General features: G+C 32.2%; 1 protein-coding gene across 2 annotated transcripts in view; it reads right to left on the bottom strand.

Moving 5' to 3' along the window:
• The window catches only part of MEGF10 (multiple EGF like domains 10), a 165,245-nt gene that overhangs the window by 102,030 nt on the left and 44,581 nt on the right, over nt 1-18,634 (bottom strand). For both annotated transcript variants that reach the window (XM_074199623.1, XM_074199624.1), the window contains exons 2-3: nt 10,088-10,219; nt 333-434 (exon numbers count right to left, since the gene is read on the bottom strand). In XM_074199623.1, coding sequence (XP_074055724.1) covers nt 333-434; nt 10,088-10,200 — 215 coding nt within the window. In that variant the 5' untranslated portion in view covers nt 10,201-10,219. The remainder of the gene's footprint in view (nt 1-332; nt 435-10,087; nt 10,220-18,634) is intronic.

Below are 18,634 nucleotides of genomic sequence, written 5' to 3'. Positions count from 1 at the left end.
ACTTTGCATGTAAGATTTTTATTGATGATATTTGACACAAATATTTTCTAAATCTAAAATTTCTTTCCATTCATTGATTTTATTAATGTAAAACCTTTTTAATTATTTTAATTCAAATTATCTATTTTGTCTTTTATGATCTCCTCTATCAGAGAAATCATTGTAACCCCTACTAGGCCTAGAAAAGTGCTGGAAAAACAAAGAATTCAATAAATAATTGTTGGATGAATAAAAATCATTTTTTTCTTTGTCAGTCCTTCACATTATAGAATATAGTCTAGTTTTCAGTACTTACATAACCAAACTCATAATCATATATTTACTTCCTTTACCTGTGTCGTGTGCACTTAAACCAATTTAGAATGTCAGTACAACTGGTGTAGTAAATTTGATCAAAGGGATGCGGATATGACTCCTGTACTGTCACTGAATAACTGAAAAAGAAAAAATAAGAAAATAAATCAGCAATTTCTTATTTTACATCTGTTACACAGATGTCTGTGTATCAGCACTTAGAGATAAGTGCTAGATAAATTATCCTTACTGCAAATGTAGATTGCTTATTAAAAGGGAATCTTTTAGTCTTTTTAACCATTTATTTGACAGAGAAATTTAAAGGAACACAAATGTGAGATGTAGCTATTTTATGTTTATCAACAAATGACTGTATTTTAAACATTCAAAATCTATCACCTGGATAAATAGGGCTTTTCTAAAATGATTTCAACATCAAGTAAAGCCCATAAACTTACTCACGAAAAACAATGGAAATTAAAGTTTGTTACACAGACCCAATTTTTTATTAGAATCTTTTGATTTCTGAAAGAACAAAAAAGAATGAGAACACTAACTTCTAGGCATCTCATCAGCAAAATAATAAGCTCTTAATGCTTGTTTCTTCCCTCCCTCTTTCTGTTGATTTTCTCTCCCCCCCCTTCTCCCTCCCTCCCACCTCCATTGCCCTTCTTCTTTTCTTCTTTCTTTCCTAATAAATGTTGACTGATTATATGGGAAATCTTCTCAAAATTCTTTAAAGGCATCTGAAGACTTTCTATCTCTCTCTCTGAAGAATAGTAGATTCTATTTCATTCTCCATGAAGAATTTTATCAATATTGAGTGTGGTAATCAGCACATATAACTTTTCATGTTCAGTTTGTGGCTATATCAGAAGAAGTGGGTTCAAGTATTAATTTTACCACTTACTTATTCTGTTACCTTGAAAAACTAGAACCCTCTATGAGTTTCTGTTTTCCCCATATGTAAACTATGGAAGGTAAATGAAATAGTCTCTTAAACCCATTAGATCCTTTAAATCCCTTCTGGCTCAAACATTCTGTGAGTGGAATTCAAAGCTATCTTTTGTACATTTACATTTTGTGCAAGTCTGGGAGATACGTGTAGATTACTCCAACAATACAAAGATTAAAATTTCAGGTGGACTAACTTTGATTAGAATGAAGAATTTTATGTTATAAGAGCTATAAAATATTAGATAATACAAACCAAAACCCATTTGCCTTCTCAAGGGGTTTATAATGAATGGATGTGGTTGTCAAAGTTGCTTCTATGAAGCAAATTTCTATATCTTTGTGGATTTCCTTCTTTGATGCAATATAAACATTTTCCACAGGCAAAAACCAGCATCTTTAGAAGAGAGACATTGATATAACCAACTTATTTTGTCTGTATTCTAGTGACATATAAAAGATGAATAGAGAGGTACTTGGGCATAGTACAGAGAATACTGGATTATGCATTTAGAACTGCATCCTAGTTCTGGTTTTATTAAAACTAAGTTAAGAGCCCTTGAGCAAATCACATAATATATTGGGATATCAAGTTTTCTTGCTTATAAAAAATGGGATTTGAACTAAATAGAAAATAAATAAAAGTCCTTTAGATTCAATGATTTTTGACAATCTTTATCCTTTCTAAGCTATCTGGGTCTTTCAATAATACACAAATTACTTGAGACAAAAATGCTTTTTGAAAGGGTTTCCTTCTGTGACAACAATAGTTATATACTACTGTTCTTTCCTCAATAATAGAGAAATACTAGAATAACACAGAACATTTGACCTTGACAAGATGAAACCTATTTCCTATTTTTTAGTTAGTTCTATGTCAGTTGAGTGATAGCTTTTCTGTCATACACAAATTTCATTGCTTTCTTTTAGAAGAATAAATATTACTATTAGAAGGAAACATAAAAATTATAGTTCTTAAAGACAATTTTGTTTTTCAATCATTTCAATCATAGAGATATTTCAGCATTTGATGTTGGGAAGGCAAGAATATCAAGGATCATTGAAGCCCATAATGAAATAGGATCAGTTGCATCACTGACAAGTAAATATGTAGTTGAAAATAAAAAAAGAATGTCAAAACTCTTAAACTGTTGTTGAGAAACAGTTTAGTCAATTTCCAGAAAACAAGTAAAGTTTTGTCTTTAGAGGGATTTGTCAGTAAGAGATATTATTATCAACTTTTTTTTACTGGGTGGCACTGGCTTCTTGAAGTGGGAACAAAAGTAAGAAAAAATTTCTTTAAAAACTCAGTGGCTGGAGCAGCTAGGTGGTGCAACACCAGCCCTGGAGTCAGGAGTACCTGAGTTCAAATCTGACCTCAGATACTTAGCTGTGTGGCCTTGGGCAAGCCATTTAATCCCATTTGTCTTGCCTAAAAAAAACAAAAAAAAAAACCCAACTCAGCAGCTAACTGTTGTTATGAAAAGGGAAAAAACAAAAACAAAAACTTGTCATGGACAATACAAAAGCTAAGTACTGAAGACTGAAAAAAGGTAATTTTTTTTCAAAGCAATGGAGTTAAGTGACTTGTTAGTCACACAGGTAATTATTAAGTGTCTGAGACCAGATTTGAATTGAGGTCCTCCTGACTCCATGGCTGGTGCTCTATCCACTGCATCACCCAGCTGCCCCATAAAGGTAATCTTTACTGAAGAAGACTCACTTTTTCATTCAAGGTTATCCTAAAATTATTGTCAGAAGAAGTCTGAGTCTGTAAATTCCATTCAACTTCCTCATATCTCCCAAAAAATGTTCTGGGAATTTTTTTTACCAAACTATAAAACAAATGGTAGCAGTAAAAAAGGAGCTATTAGGGGCAGCTAGGTGTAGTAGTGGATTGAGCACAAGCCCTGGAGTCAGGAGAACCTGAGTTCAAAAATGATCTCAGACACTTAATAATTACCAAGCTGTGTGACTTTGGGCAAGTCACTTAACCCCATTGCCTTATAAAAAAACAAACAAAAAAAGAGATATTGCATAATAAAAAGTTTTTTGGGACTTACACATACATGCCAAGCACTGTACTAAGCAATTCACAATTATTACCTCATTTGATCCTCACAACAACCCTGAGAGAGGTACTATTATTATTTCCATTTTGTAGATTAGGAAACAGAGGTAAACAGGTTAAATGACTTGTTAGAGGATGCAAAGCTAGAAAACTGTCTGAGGCAGAATTTGAAGACAGGGCTTCCTGGGATTGACACTCTAATCACTGCCCCAGGATAAGTTAATAAGTGTAACTATTCATAAATATGATATATATATTATATAAATATATTCTATTTATTAAATATAATATATAAATTATAAGCATAAAATTTACAAATATAAATGTAAGTATTTCACTTTGTCTGAAATATTTTGCATATCAATCTGTCTCACATATAGACTTGAAGCATCTTTTCTGTAATCCCATGCCTATGAACTTGCTCTAAGATTACATTAAAAGGAAATCATCTGGCACAACATTTCAATTTTAAATAAATTTAGTGTCATCTTTTATTTTTACATCACCTACATATTCCACTGCAATATCTCTAATGCTTTCCAAGAAAATGACTCTAGTTCATGCCCAGTAATAGAGTTTAAAAAGAGAAAGAAAAAGAAGTTAGAAAAATCACAAATATATAAAAAGAATGATTTTTTTATGCCATGTTCTCCACCTATAAGTCCTCTTACTGTCCAACAAATTAGATGAAGGTATCATCACACATATATTCTGTAGTAAATATAATTTCATGATATTTTTATTACTTTATTGTTGTTCTTTCTATTTATATTGTTATTAGACATTTATTATTTCCCTTGTTCTGCTTACTTCACTTTGTATTAATTTATACATCTTCCCATGCTTCTCTGTTTTTCATCATCTTTATCATTTTTTACAGCACAATAATATTCCAGGACATTCATGGACCACAATTGAAAGATATCTACTTTATTTTGTCTTTGCTACTATATAAAATGCTCCCCTAAACATTTGGGTTTATAAGAGGGTTTTCTTTTTATTACTGAACAAATTGGGGTCAATTGCCTACAAATAGAATGTTCATGTTAAAGTATATGAGTATTTGAATTATTATATATCTATATCTATATATCTAATACATCCATATATCTACATATGGCCTCAGTCAAACTAAGACTTGTTAAAGACCTTAGTTTAAAAAAGACCAAGGCCTCCCATTTCACCTAGGGACATCTACAGGCAGCCTGATCCAAATCTGACCACTGGACCCAGATGACTCCCAATTCACTTGCATATCATATCACCTCCCCAATATGATCTTCTTCAAGAAGACAGGACAAATAACAACAATATCTATCTATCTGCCTGTCTATCTGTCTGTCTGTCTGTCTGTCTGTCTGTCTATCTTGCTTCCAGAAGGATTGTATGAATGCATAGCTTTACAAAAAATGTATTATTTTGTCCACCTTTCCTTAGTTTCTCCAATAATGGCAGGGCTTCTAAACTAGTAAATTAGTTATAACATTACTAAAAAAATCTCTGGAAAAAAATTCTGTTGGAGATTATTAAGGTTCTTTGAACAGGATAGAAATATAAACTTCATTTGAGGAATTTGTGTAATAGAGAGAATACTAGGACTGGAGTCAAAAAGATTTGATTTCAGATCTGGTCTCAGGCACTTAATTGAATGACCCTGGGTAGGTTTCTTAGGATCTGTTTATCTCAGTTTCCTCAACTGTGAAATGGGGATAATAACAATACTTATCTCACAGGGTTGTTGTAGAGATTAAAATAAGATAATAGTTGTAAAGTGGTCAGCACAGTGCCTGAAACCAGAGGTGCTTTATAAAGGCTTATTCTCTTCCTTTCTCCCCCTAAATTTAAAAAAGCTGTAACAGCCAAAAGAACTCCAAATCTTTCCAGTAGTAAAAAATAAAGAGTTCCTATTAAGAGCGACACTTTCAAAATGATCTAGTTACCTCTAGTTACTGGGGTTTTGATTTGTTTAAAAAAGTTTACGTACAATCAAGAAAATAATACAAATATTGCTTACCTAGATTTTCACAAAGTTTTTGATAATATAGCTAATATTATTCTTGTAGAAAATGTGGATTACATGGATTCAGAACTGTCTAGCCTAAAAGAATAGTTGTGAGAAGTTCCAAGTCAATTTGGCAAGTCACCAGTGATTTTGTGCTTGGTCCTGTGCTATTTTTTTTTTTTATCAATGATGGCACAAATTCATCAGTTTAAAGGTATAACTGGCATGCTCAACAAATCTGCAGATGACTCAAAGTTGGAAGAGATTGCTTACATATTGAATGACATACATCCAAAGAAGGTCTAAATTATTTGTTGTAATTTAGACTTTTCAGTCATGTTTGACTCTTCATGATCTCAAAGATACTAGAGTGGTTTGCCATTTCTTTCTCCAGTTCATTTTATAGATAAGGAAATTGAGGCAAAAAGAGTTAAGTACCTTACCCAAGGCCATACATCTATCAAATGTGTGAGGTCAGATTTGAATTTAGGAAAGTGAATTTCCCTGACTTCAGCCCAATACTTTATTCACTGACATGAAATTTAATGGAAATAAATATAAAGTCCTCAACTTGGTTAAAAAATTAATTTCAGGGGCGGTTAGGTGGCATAGTGGATAAAGCACCAGCCTTGGGAGTCAGGAGTACCTGGGTTCAAATCCGGTCTCAGACACTTAATAATTACCTAGCTGTGTGGCCTTGGGCAAGCCACTGAATCCCATTTGCCTTGCAAAAACCTAAAAAAAACATTAATTTCATCAGTAAAAAATGAAGAAGGCCTGGTTAAATAGTAGTTTTCCAGACAAAAAATAGGATTTTTGTAGATTTTAAGCTCAATATGAATCAGTAATGATATGTGATAGTTAAAAAAGTCAGTGTTATCTTGAACTATATTAAAAGAAACATATCTTCTAGAATAAGGGGGCAAGAATTCTTCTCTACTCTTTTTCACTTGTAAGAACTCATCTGGAGTATTTTGTTCAATTTTTAAGTACCACTGTTTAAGCAGTGAGAGAGTTTAAGCAACTGAGAGAATGCTGAGGAGGGCAACCAAAGTTGCACAAAAAGCTCACAAAGATCAGTCAAAGATCATCTAAGGACTTGTTGAAGGAATTTGGGATGTTTAACTTGAAGAAAAGAATATTCAGGAGGATAAGATAGCCATATTCAAGCATAGGTCCTTGAGCAATAGGGGAAATTGCAAAAAAAGTAAATTTGGGCTTGATAACAGGAAAAAACAAACAGACAAAATTTCCCAACCTAGAATTATCCCTATGTAGAATGGGCTATTTCTAGAGCTATTAAATTTTCGACTTTGGAGATCTCCAAACAGAGGCAAAAGAGCATTTAACAGGCTTATCATAATGGCTATTCCTTTTAGATACGAATTGGACTAGGTTGTGTTTTCTTACTCAAATTTTGCTATTCTCTATTTCTGTGATTAAATTTGTCTACTAACTAGCAATACTAGAGTGCATTGTAACAAGAATGTGGGTTTATAGTTTTCCTTTACTTCCAAAAAAGAAGAAAAAAAATGAAGGTTTTTTGTTCAGTTTTCCTAGGCTCACTGAAAATACTCCAGGGACAATTCCTCAGATATCATTTAATAGAAAGATACCAAATTGATGAATTTACATCTGTAGATTTTAACTTATTAAAAGTATCATCTGGAGGTTAAGGAAAAGGGAAGAAGGGAAGATCCCAGCAAGATTTTGGTTTTAAAAAAGGCATCATAACACTGAGCCAAATTAAAATATACTTTTTCTATCAAATTATCTTGTTATAGGGCAGCTAGTTGGCACAGTGGATAGAGCACTGGCTCTGGAGTCAGGAGGACCTGAGTTCAAATCCAGCCTCAGACACTTAATCATTACCTAGCTGTGTGACCTTGGGCAAGTCACTTAATCCCATTGCCTTACCAAAAAAAGGCAAAAAAATTATATTGTATTCTAATCTGATATGAAAATAATCATCTTTGATTACTTTATATTCTACTACTACTGACATAATTAACGTTACTGGTAGGGGGATTAGGTAAAACAATGTTCTTTGGGGAAGGAGGCTCACCTTTCTCATCATCACCAGCAGCAACTACTAACCAAATGTCACAAGTAGGAAGATAGATAGATGTAAGAACCCTGGAAGTGGCAGTATACCCCACATAGTCATATCTTGGGAAGCACCTTCTATGGAGAAAGAGTTGGCCCTCTGCACTATTAACATTTAAATTCTTCCTTGTGCATTTCAGTCTCAGTTTGATTTTTGGACATAGGAAATAGTCAATAATTGTCCTATTATTTATTTTCCTAATATTCTTTGACATGACTGATCATCTTTCAGGGATTAATTATATGCTTCATCTATTACCTTAATTCTTTGCTTTACTTCTTTCTCCTTCATTCTGCCTAACTGTAACAAGATTCATTTATTTATAAAGAGATGTATCAGGAATAGAAAACCAAAGCACAAATTTTATTATTTAGAGGTAGAGTACTATAGTGGACTTGAAATCAGAAAAGTTCTGGTTTTGAATAAACCTTTGGCACTTAATAGGTATATGATCATGAGCAAATATTTTACTTCTCTAAGCCTCAGTCTTCATCGGTAAATTGGAATATTAAAGTCTATAGTACTACTGTACTAAGTTGTAAGATGCAAATGGAATAAGTCATATAAAAGAGTTTTTAAAACTTAAAGTTTTATGTAAAGTTCTATGTAAATATCATCTGTTATTTTTATCATTATTATTATTATTATTACCTATAAGATGGAGTGAAAGGAACCTTAGAGGTCATCCAGTTTATCTCCCTAATTTTACAGATAAGGAAACTGAGGCCCAGGAAAAGTTCATAAATAGCTAAGAGCAGTAAAGAGTACTTCATTTTGAATCAGACATATCTAGTTCCATTCTATTTATTTGCTGTGAAATCTTGAGCAAATCATGTAACCAATTCCTCTATATGTCTCAGTGTCCTTCACTATAAAAAAGAGGGTATTTCTATCCTGATTAGTTGTGAGAATTAAATTAGATTTTATATATATATATATACATATATATATGTATATATATATATATATATAAAGAGCTATGTGGATGTCACTATTATTGCCATAAGAATGTTGAAATTCAAGATAATAATAATATTTTTTGATTATGAGGAGTTTGTCCATTTTTAAAAATATTTTGAATTATATTTTATTTATTTTGTTTTACAATTTTTCCCCCTAAACTTACTTCCCTCCCCCCCACCCCCCACCCCCCCACAGAAGGCAATTTGCCAGTCTTTACATTGTTTCCATGGTATACATTGATCGAAATTGAATGTGATGAGAAAGAAATGATATCCTTAAGGAAAAAACATAAAGTATAAGAGATAGCAAGATCAGACAATATATCAGTTTTTCTTTTCTAAATTAAAGGTAATAATCCTTGATCTTTGTTCAAACTCCACAGTTCTTTCTCTGGATACAGATGGTATTCTCCATTGCAGACAGTCCCAAATTGATCCTGATGGTTGCATTGATGGAATGAGCAAGTCCATCAAGGTTGATCATCTCCCCCACACCACTGTCAGGCTGTACAATGCTTTTCTGGTTCTGCTCATCTTGCTTAGCATCAGTTCATGCAAATCCCTCCAGGCTTCCCTGAATTCGCATCCCTTCTGGTTTCTAAGAGAACAATAGTGTTTCATCTCTGTCCATTTAAAAAAAAAACCCCTTCAATTTGCCTTCAATATCCTTCCTTTCCGTCCTCTCTAAATTTTGATTAAAATGTCACCTTCTTCATGAAGCTTTTATGAACTATCCAATAGCCTTTTGCCCCCCCCCCTTTTTTCTAACAAAACTTTGATTCATTTAACAGGTAATATTAATGTTATTTGCATTTTTATTTTATTTATTATTAAATTTCAGGATCATGAGGGCAAGAACTATAGCTTCTATATATAGTACTCATGTTTACTATCTATTATAACTAACTGATGTATTAAATACTATTTTCCTCATGCTAACTACTCTATAACTCTACAAAAGAACTTCTGTCTTCTAATCAAAGCAAGTCCAAAGTCTTCATATTGATGTTAAATGACCTCTGACCCTACCTTATCTATCTTTCCTTCATTTATTTTCAGATACAAGAGCACAGTCTTAGAGTAGTTGGTCCAGTATACTCTTCAATTATTCATGTTTCTATACTTTTGCTATTATTGTTCTTCCTAACCTAAAATTTTCATTTTATTATTTTCCCATTTATTTAGTCTGTAAAGGCCTGTTTCAAGTTCTGCTTCTTCTATCAGATCCTTTCTCTTTCTGATCTACTGTAGTATTTGCTGTATGTTACTTGTCCATTTTCAATTATGAAAACTTAATGTCTTAATATATGATCTTGTATTGTACTTTTAATGTTTAAATATCCAGAATATATTGTAAGCTCTTTAGGAGGTAGAAAATATCATATATTGCCTTTGTTTTCCAAACACAATCCCTAAGCACATAATAGCCTCTCAATTAGATTGAATTATCCACAATATCCCTGCTATTTTCTCAGAAAATTAAAACTTAATTATATCAAATTTGTTTTTCAAAATACAATTTTATAGAAACATAAGTAAAGTATAATTATTATCTACAGAAGTAAAAATAGCTAGACAAAAGCAAATCTAATCTTTTCCTTGCTAATTCCACTGAATCCATAGTATGCAAAGGAGTATAAGAATCAGAACTGCTATTTTGGAATTAATTAAATACATATTACTATAAGAAATATTACCTTTCCCAATGACTGCAAACATTAGGGTCTTCAAGATTCAGTGATAATGTCATTCCAATCCAAAGGTAAAACAATATATAAGGAAAGTCCAAGGAGTTCAAGTAAACTTCCATTTTTCCCCGGAAGAATAATCTGAAAGAAAAAATACATACCCAAATTCTTAAATTGAAAATGACCAACACAGTGTTCTTTGTAGGATAATAAACAGTAGGGATCAGTTGTCAATATAGCTAACTAAAATAACAATAATAAGCCATATATTTATTCAACACAAATATAACCTGACTTTTAAGTTTTAGAATGGTGATGAATTTCTTATATAAGGCTGGTAATCTAGGAGTTCATAGTTAATTAAAATATTTATATGCATAAATACCACTATAAGTGGTTCCTAGTACTGACAGTAAAACTTATAATAATAAGAGAAAATGAGAAGTAGTGGACAGAGCTTGGGAATTAAGAAGACTAAGGTTTAAGTTCTTCCTCTGATATAAATTATCTACATGATTCTGGTCAATTCACTTAATTGTTAAACTTCCCTATACCAAAGAACTAAACTTCCCTATAGCAAAGAAATCCTAAGTCCAGACAAAATTTTTATATTCAAAAAAATTCTTTTGATTCATGTTAGCAAAGACTAAGTAAATCACCCAAAGAACTCAGTCTGTTTGGGGTCTGAAGTTCCATTTATCTATTCCTCCTTTATTATTAGATAGATACTAGAGAGATTTATTGAGAAGAACATATTTCCTAACTAGTGGGAAAATGATGACAAATCTAAAGTTATTCATGAGGCTGTTAAAGTTCAAAATAAGATTAAAAATTTATCCTTGATATTGAAGAATTAATCACCAATTTTTTTTTCCTCTGAAAACTTAGAACTTGGTAAATTAATCCTCTAGAAAGTGAGGTTTCTATTCTGTTCTTCAATAAATTAATTGTATGACCTTGGGCAGAATGAGAATAATATCTACCCCAAAGTTGTTATGGGGATTAGAGATATCTATTAAATATTTGAACTCCTTAGAGGAAAAACTCAATATAAATACAAAATAATCTAATAAAGTTACTTTATTTGTGGGGGAGGCAGACACTTAATAATTATCTAGCTGTGTGGCCTTGGGCAAGCCACTTAACCTCATTGCCATGCAAAAAAGCCTTAAAAAAAGTATATTGGGGAGGGGCAACGAGATAGCACAGGAAATATAGCATCGACCTTGGAGTCAGGAGGACCTGAGTTCAAATCCAGGCTCAGATACTTAATATTTACTTAGCTATGTGACCTAGGCAAGTCACTTAGCCTCACTGCCTTGTAAAAAAGAAAAAAAAGTACATTGTGGGTACATTTTCCCCCAGAGAAGCAGTCCTTAAACTTTGATCAGCACTCCATTGGTATCTGATTGGAATTACATCTACAACACATCAAATAACTATTGTGTAGGATTACAATAGAGAAGTTAAGAATCAAAGTCTTTTTTTTTTTTTGGTCCTTCTTAAGGGAAGGAGATACTTAGCTTTCTTAGACAGTTTGCTTTTCTCTCAGAAAATACTGGTTATACAAAAGGTCATCACAAATAGCTAGTAAACCTCTTTTTAAAAGTTAGGCAGGAATAGGAGAAATTATACAATTTCCTATCCCTGAAAATCAAAAAATATGTTGTGGGGCTGGCTTACCCTACATTTTTATGGCTCTAAGAGCTCTTAGAAATCACACAAAAAGTTTATGTTTTGCATTCCTAGGATATCTCTCTAGAAACCTTTTCCAAAATGTCTGTCTCTCCACCAATCATTGGTCACATCTTTTCCTACTTACATATTCAGCAGATAGCCTCCACAAGGCTGTCCTTCATGAAAAATTGCCTAAGTTCAGTGGGAGGAAGTATATACATTTCCTAAGGATCATATTTTGAAAAACTGACCAGACAACAGGATTCTTTTTTGGTTCATGATATATTGTATTGAATGATGCCCATATCCTCTAAAAGAAATGCATTTTCTACAAAGTCAAACCAAAGGAGTAATGTGTTTGATCTGGGGGAAAAGAGGATTGGGGGGGGGGTAAAGAACCTGAGCTGAAATATCAATTCTACTATTTTCCTACTTATGTGACATTAGGTAACTCACTAACTTGTCTGGACCTTAGTTCCCTTATTGGTAAAATTAGAGATTACATCAGAGGACCTATAAGATCCACTTGAGCTCAAACTCTATGATACTATGATATTGTGGTTCTAGTACTAAAAAAATACAAAAAGGTATTGTGGTATAACTATGACTAGAAATATTTATAAACATAATTTTTATTAAACAGGTCAATTTACCAAGCATTTATTATGTATCTCCTATGTACAAATCACTATGCTTAGTTTTGAAAATAATAATCATTGATCCATATGAATTGCTTTAAGAGTTTTACAGACACTATCTCAATGATTTTCACGACAAGTATATGAGGTAGTTAGCTTTTTACAGATAAGGAAACAGAATCAGAGAAGATAATTGGATTTACCCATCATCACACTACAGTATTAAAATATGAAATTTATTCCTGCTTTTCCTAACTAAAAGGTAACAATATAATGATTATGCCATACTTTCTCTCTATATTAAAAGCAAAAATAATAAGTGTAAATTATATAGTCCAAATTAGATTATAATTTATAGATTTTGTTTTTAAATTATTCAAAGGTTTATGATTCACTTTAGCCATTATAAAACAAAAGATATTAAAATTTGCACTTAGATGACTAAAAAATCACAAATAGAATCAGATGCATTTATAAGTGAAACTATATACAAAAGTAGAAAAAGATTGTATAATATAAACTTTGATTATTCCATTTAATCATCATCATCATCAGCATCATCATTATTATTATATAAAGTAAATATTATCTTGATACTAAATTAGGGAGAAACAAAGTAAACTAGAGATTAATTGTTTTGAGTAGTATTGATACTAATGTTGAACATATATTAGTCAAATGGCTATGGCAACATAGTAAAAAAGATTAGTCTTTATGATCACACTGGATTTATATGATCACACTGGATTTATACCAGGAATACAAATTTAGTTCAATAGAAGGAAAACTACAAACATAGAAGACCATAGTAGCAATAAAAAATAAAGATCACATATTATGTTAATAGATGCATAAAAAGCTTTTGACAAAATAAAATACCCACTTCTGTTAAAAATACAAAAAAAGAAGTAAATGTTTCTTTGCTTAAAGTAGTTAAATAGCATCTTTTTTAAAAGAAAGGGTGAGTATACATAAAATAAATCTATAATTCATATTCTAGATTTGGGCTACATAATTAACCTTCTATACTAGCCAGTAAAATAAGGAGTAAAAGAAGATGACCATTGTTGTTTAATAGTTTTTCAATCATGTCCAACTCTTCATAATATCATTTGGTGTTTTCTTTGCAAAAATACTTGACAAAGAAATGGTTTGTCATTTTTCTCTCCAGTTCATTTTACAGATGAGGAATTGAGGCAAATAGGGTCACAGAACTAGTAAATGTCTGAGACTGGATTTGAACTCAGAAACAGAGATCTTGCTGACTCCAGGACCAGCACTCTATCCAACTCTATCCATTCTATCCACCAGCCTAGCCACTTTTTATAGCACATTTATTTGACTGTCATCTAGTAATACTAGCCATAACAATAAGACAAGAAAAAGAATCTGCATGAATAAACATAAGCAAAGTTGAAGAAAATTTATCAAATTTTGCAAGTGATATAATCATCTATTCAGAGAGTCCTAGAGATTCTGCTAAAAATAATTAAAACTATTATTAAATTAAGTAGGATATAAATAGCTCTTCTCCCCGAATCATCAACCCATCTATCTGAATATTACAAACCAAAATCAACAGAAAGAGTTAGAAAGAAAAATTCCATTCAAAATAAGTATATAACATATAAAATCATTTAAAGTTCACCTATCAAGACATACATATGAATTATATAAATATAAAACACTCTTTTTAGAAATAGAACTAAATAATTAGAAAAACAATATTCAAATTTGGACTGTGCAAATAATGAAAATAATAATACTTCCTAAATTAATTTATTTCTTCAACAAACTTCCCATCTCTTGCCAGAGATGTGGTAGACTAGAAGTATACAAGAAGACGATCTTATTTGGTGCAACAAAGGGAGAGATTTAGAAGATAAGTAACTGTTATGTCAAAAAACAAAAAGGAAAAATGTGATTGGAACATTTTTTAAATGTATATGAAAACAGAAGGAAGTTCAGAGGGAGATAGAGATAATCAAGACAGTTTGGGATAAAGTATTGAATTTATTATTAATTCTTTAAAAACAAGCTATACATGATAGAGATGAATAATTTCTATATTTTTTCCATTTTTCTTTTTTATATAGCGATATTTGTCAACTTCAGAAGATCAAAAATTATTAGTACAATTCTGGGGGAAAAAAAGATAAGAGAGAAGGGAATTAGACAGGTTCATCTCAGCCCAGAGAGTAGAAGCAGAATGAAAGCTCCAAATTTCCTAATAATTGTGCAAAAAATGGAACAGATGACATTGGTTTTTTTCTTCAATGGAGGTCTTCAAGTGAAGAGTGGAGGACCACTTGCTGGTCATATTGTAAAAGGAATTTTTTTGGTTCAAGTATAAGTGGGATATCCTCTGAAACTATATGAATTAATATATTTAAGGTAGTAGGCTTTTTTCAGGCAAAAATAAGTACTTTAAGGCGGCTAAGTGGTACAGTGGATAAAGCACCAGCCTTGGAGTCAGAAGTACCTGGGTTCAAATTGGCCTCAGACAATAATTACCTAGCTGTGTGGTCTTGGGCAAGCCACTTAACCCCATTTGCCTTGCAAAATCCTAAAAAAAAAATGTACTTTGACAACACTAGAGAAAGAGAAAGATGATAAAACATTTTTCAAAACATTCAGAAAATTGGAACCTACTTCCCAATCTGTGAAACATTAGATCAATTCTTTTTTGTCTTATTGTTTATTTTTATGAGGGTAGAAACACCCTACAAATATGCCATTCCTTCTTGCCAGCCAAAAAGGGGAAAAATTCAATAAATATTCCCAGTCCAGATTTCATGGATCACATATGTATCTCTGTCAATTTATAGGGGGAAAAAGTAGTTTTGCTATGTATATAACTGCACATAGTGTATTAGGATTCTCTTCCAGCTTTAATAATATTCTTTTGGGATCCATCTGATAAATTTTAAATGTTTGGGGAAGAAAAAACATTTAGATGAGCCTCCTACTGCAAAACTTGATTACATTCAAGATCATTCACTTAATTATTACGGAAAATTAAAACAGGAAATCAGTACAAGTGATTAGCATTGCTAAAGTGTTTATATTTGCAATAAGAAATGCAGCTGGAACATTTAACTCTTGTTGTCTACCTAATTGTACAGCTTTACTAGAAAGCTATGCTTTTTAAAATTCACCACAAAGCCTTAATAATGAGTCAATTGACAAGAATATTTATAATTTGTATGACCTGGAAAGGAAGTTGGCTGATCATTAAGCAAGAATGTGACTCATAAGATGTACAGCCAGAAAACTATGTCAAGATCTGTGAAATATTTGAAGAACAAGAGAAAGGCTTGTTCATTCTGTGCATGGATTCACCAAGTAGTATTTACCTAAGGTCTGGGATTGTGAAGGATGAGAAAACATGAAGGAAGTACCTACTCCAATGGGAACAGAGAAACATTCAAATATGTACAATTAGTTGAGGTTTTGATAAGATGTATTGCTTTAGGAGTGTATTAGCAACAACTACTTAGCAAATGCATATCTGAATTATTGATGATTCTTTTACAAATAAATGACAAATTCAGATGGTTTCTAGCACCAATACACTTTCTAGAATTAAGTGAATATTTATAAATGACTTCTCATTCTTCTTCTTTTTCATTCTTATTCTCAAGTCTTTTTCCCTATCAAATCTCATTGTTTCTCTGCTGTTCTTTGCTTCCTTTAAAAGCAACAACAAAAAAGTCAGTTATTCTGGGGCAAGGGTGGGGGAGTTCCTTTTCATACTACAATTATAAATAAAATATTGCCAAATAGCAGTTTAAAAAACCTTTCTCTGATGAAAACTCTTAAACACTCCCCAGGCTGTTTATATTTTTTTAACTATAGATTACAAAGAGCTATACTTTAAACTTGACCTAGTATAACTTAATATATTCTATTAAGTAATTCTAACAAATCTTGAAATTCTAAAAAATTCAGGAACTATCTGCTTGAAATTTCTCCATAAGGCAGTTTGCTATATTTCTTGTAACAACTTATCATTGTTAACACAGAAAAAATGGAATGGAAAGTCTTAGGTTTTGTTTCAGGCTAATCTAAATATGGGAAGTCATTTGCTGAATTCTCTTGGAAGAAGCTGAGGAAATAACTTTATTCTTGCACTAATAAAAGGAATTCTAGAACTCAAGTCTCTTATATAGCTGCCTAACAGATATTCTCACCTTAATGTCTCATATGTACACATGGTAAGAATAGATAGTACTCAGAATCTGCCATTTTGTGTGGTCTCATTTTCCTCTAAAAGGCCAGGAAACTATTCCAAAGAATTCATTGATCTAAGAAGCTAAAGTTTAAGATATTGAAAGAGTTTAGAGAATAAAAAGGGGTCAAGCTATGAGGAGTCAATACCCTGTGCACATTGCCATGTGAATTAACAAACCTTTCTGACAAGATTCATTTCCAAATGGAAATAATATTTACTAATTCTATTCTTTCCATGCTATGGCTAATTAATTCTTCTTTTGTGACCATTTTGTCAGGTGGGATCTATTTTTTCCTTCCACTGCCAAACCTGAAACATTAAATCAGAGTTGGCCAACAAGAGCATCTCATATTGAATTATTTCTGAAGCAAGACTTACTATCTTTCCCTCTAAATCTGCCCTATGCCCTAATTTCTCCATTTCTCTTCAGGGTGCCTCCATTCTTACAGTCACCTAAATTGAAAACCATGGAGTCATTTCTTCAGTTATTCACTGTCATACCACACATATCTAATCAGTAGTCAAGTCTTGTTCATTCTGCCTCTTCAAAATCTATTGTATCTATCCCCTTCTCCCCACTAACATATCTCCACGGCCCTAGTCTTTAGGGTCTTTCCCAGACCAGAGTCTTGGAATTATTCTCCTTGTATTCATTGTCCCCTCCAATTCATCCTCCACATATATATGAAGTGGAGATTCCTAAAGCATAGGTCTGATGTCACTCCTTTGCTCAATAGGCTTTTGCAGTTTTCCCTTTTTATGTCAAATATATAAACTCTTCTCCTTAATATTAAATTCCTTCATAATCTGGCTCTAGCCTCTCTTTCTAGGTTCATTATTTCCACTGTGGATTCAGAGCTATTCTATTTTATCCACACATATTTGTCTGTACTCTCCCATTTGTACTCCTAAGTATACTTAGAAGTGAAACAGAATAGGATCCATGGTCCTCGGACTCCACAAAAGGGACTTTGATTAATCAGCTTTTACCAGACTCCTTACCCTGTTCCTCATTCCCTGAAACCTATATAAATCTTGTGTACTATTAATTTGGGGGATTTTTGATTCTTCAGGTGAATAAACTCAATAAATTCTAGTTGGAATAAATAAAATTAGTTAGTCCAAATTCTGTTTCTTGACCGGTCTGTGGTTCCCTCACATAATCTGTGCTACACAAACCTATTCTGTTTGATGTTTCCTGTACGTGACATATCATTTCCTGATTCTGTTCTTTTATCCAGGATATTCTTCAAGTCTGAAATATTCTTCTTCCTCACCTCTATTTATTTTCCTTCAAAATTCAGTTCAAGCTTTTTTTATTGCCCTAGTCATTAATCGTTTTCCTACAATAATTTTACATTATATATACATATATATATATGTATCCTGTATATAAATCTGTGAACAAGTCTATTATGTTCACTGTTAGAGTTCCTTGAAATTCAATTCTGAGCTCTCTTCTCTTTTTCTCTACATGTTTTCCACTTGTTGACCTTATCATCTCCTATAGTTCAAAAAATTCTCTTTTTTCAGATAACTCAGATAATTCCCAGATAATTTAATCTTGTTTACTATCATGAGCTCCAGTCCAGTATTTGTTGTTTAGTCATTCAGTAATGTCTGACTCTATCTGATCCCATATGAAGTTTTCTGGGAAAGGATACTGGAATAGTTTCTTTTCCTCCTCCAGTGGATTAAGGCAAATAGAAATTAAAATGACTTGCCCAGGGTCACACAACTGGTGAGGGTCTGGGGCTAAATCTGAACTGATTCCAGGTCCAGGACTCTATCCATACAATCACCTAGCACCTCTAAGGCCAACAGAGGTTAATTGATTTGTCCAGGGTCACATTCCACAGCAAGAATATTTTTAAAAATCGATAAATCTAATTTAATAAATATGCAATGTAGGTTTTAAAAAACATTTTCCAAAGAACAACTTGAAAAAATGCTAAATATGTGAATCAGGCTCAAAAGAAATTGTTACTTAGTCTAATACAACATTTG

Source organism: Macrotis lagotis, chromosome X (assembly GCF_037893015.1).
Source record: "Macrotis lagotis isolate mMagLag1 chromosome X, bilby.v1.9.chrom.fasta, whole genome shotgun sequence".
Lineage (NCBI taxonomy): Eukaryota > Metazoa > Chordata > Mammalia > Peramelemorphia > Peramelidae > Macrotis > Macrotis lagotis.
Note: the sequence above shows the minus strand (reverse complement) of the source record. Positions and strands in the feature narration are given on the sequence as shown.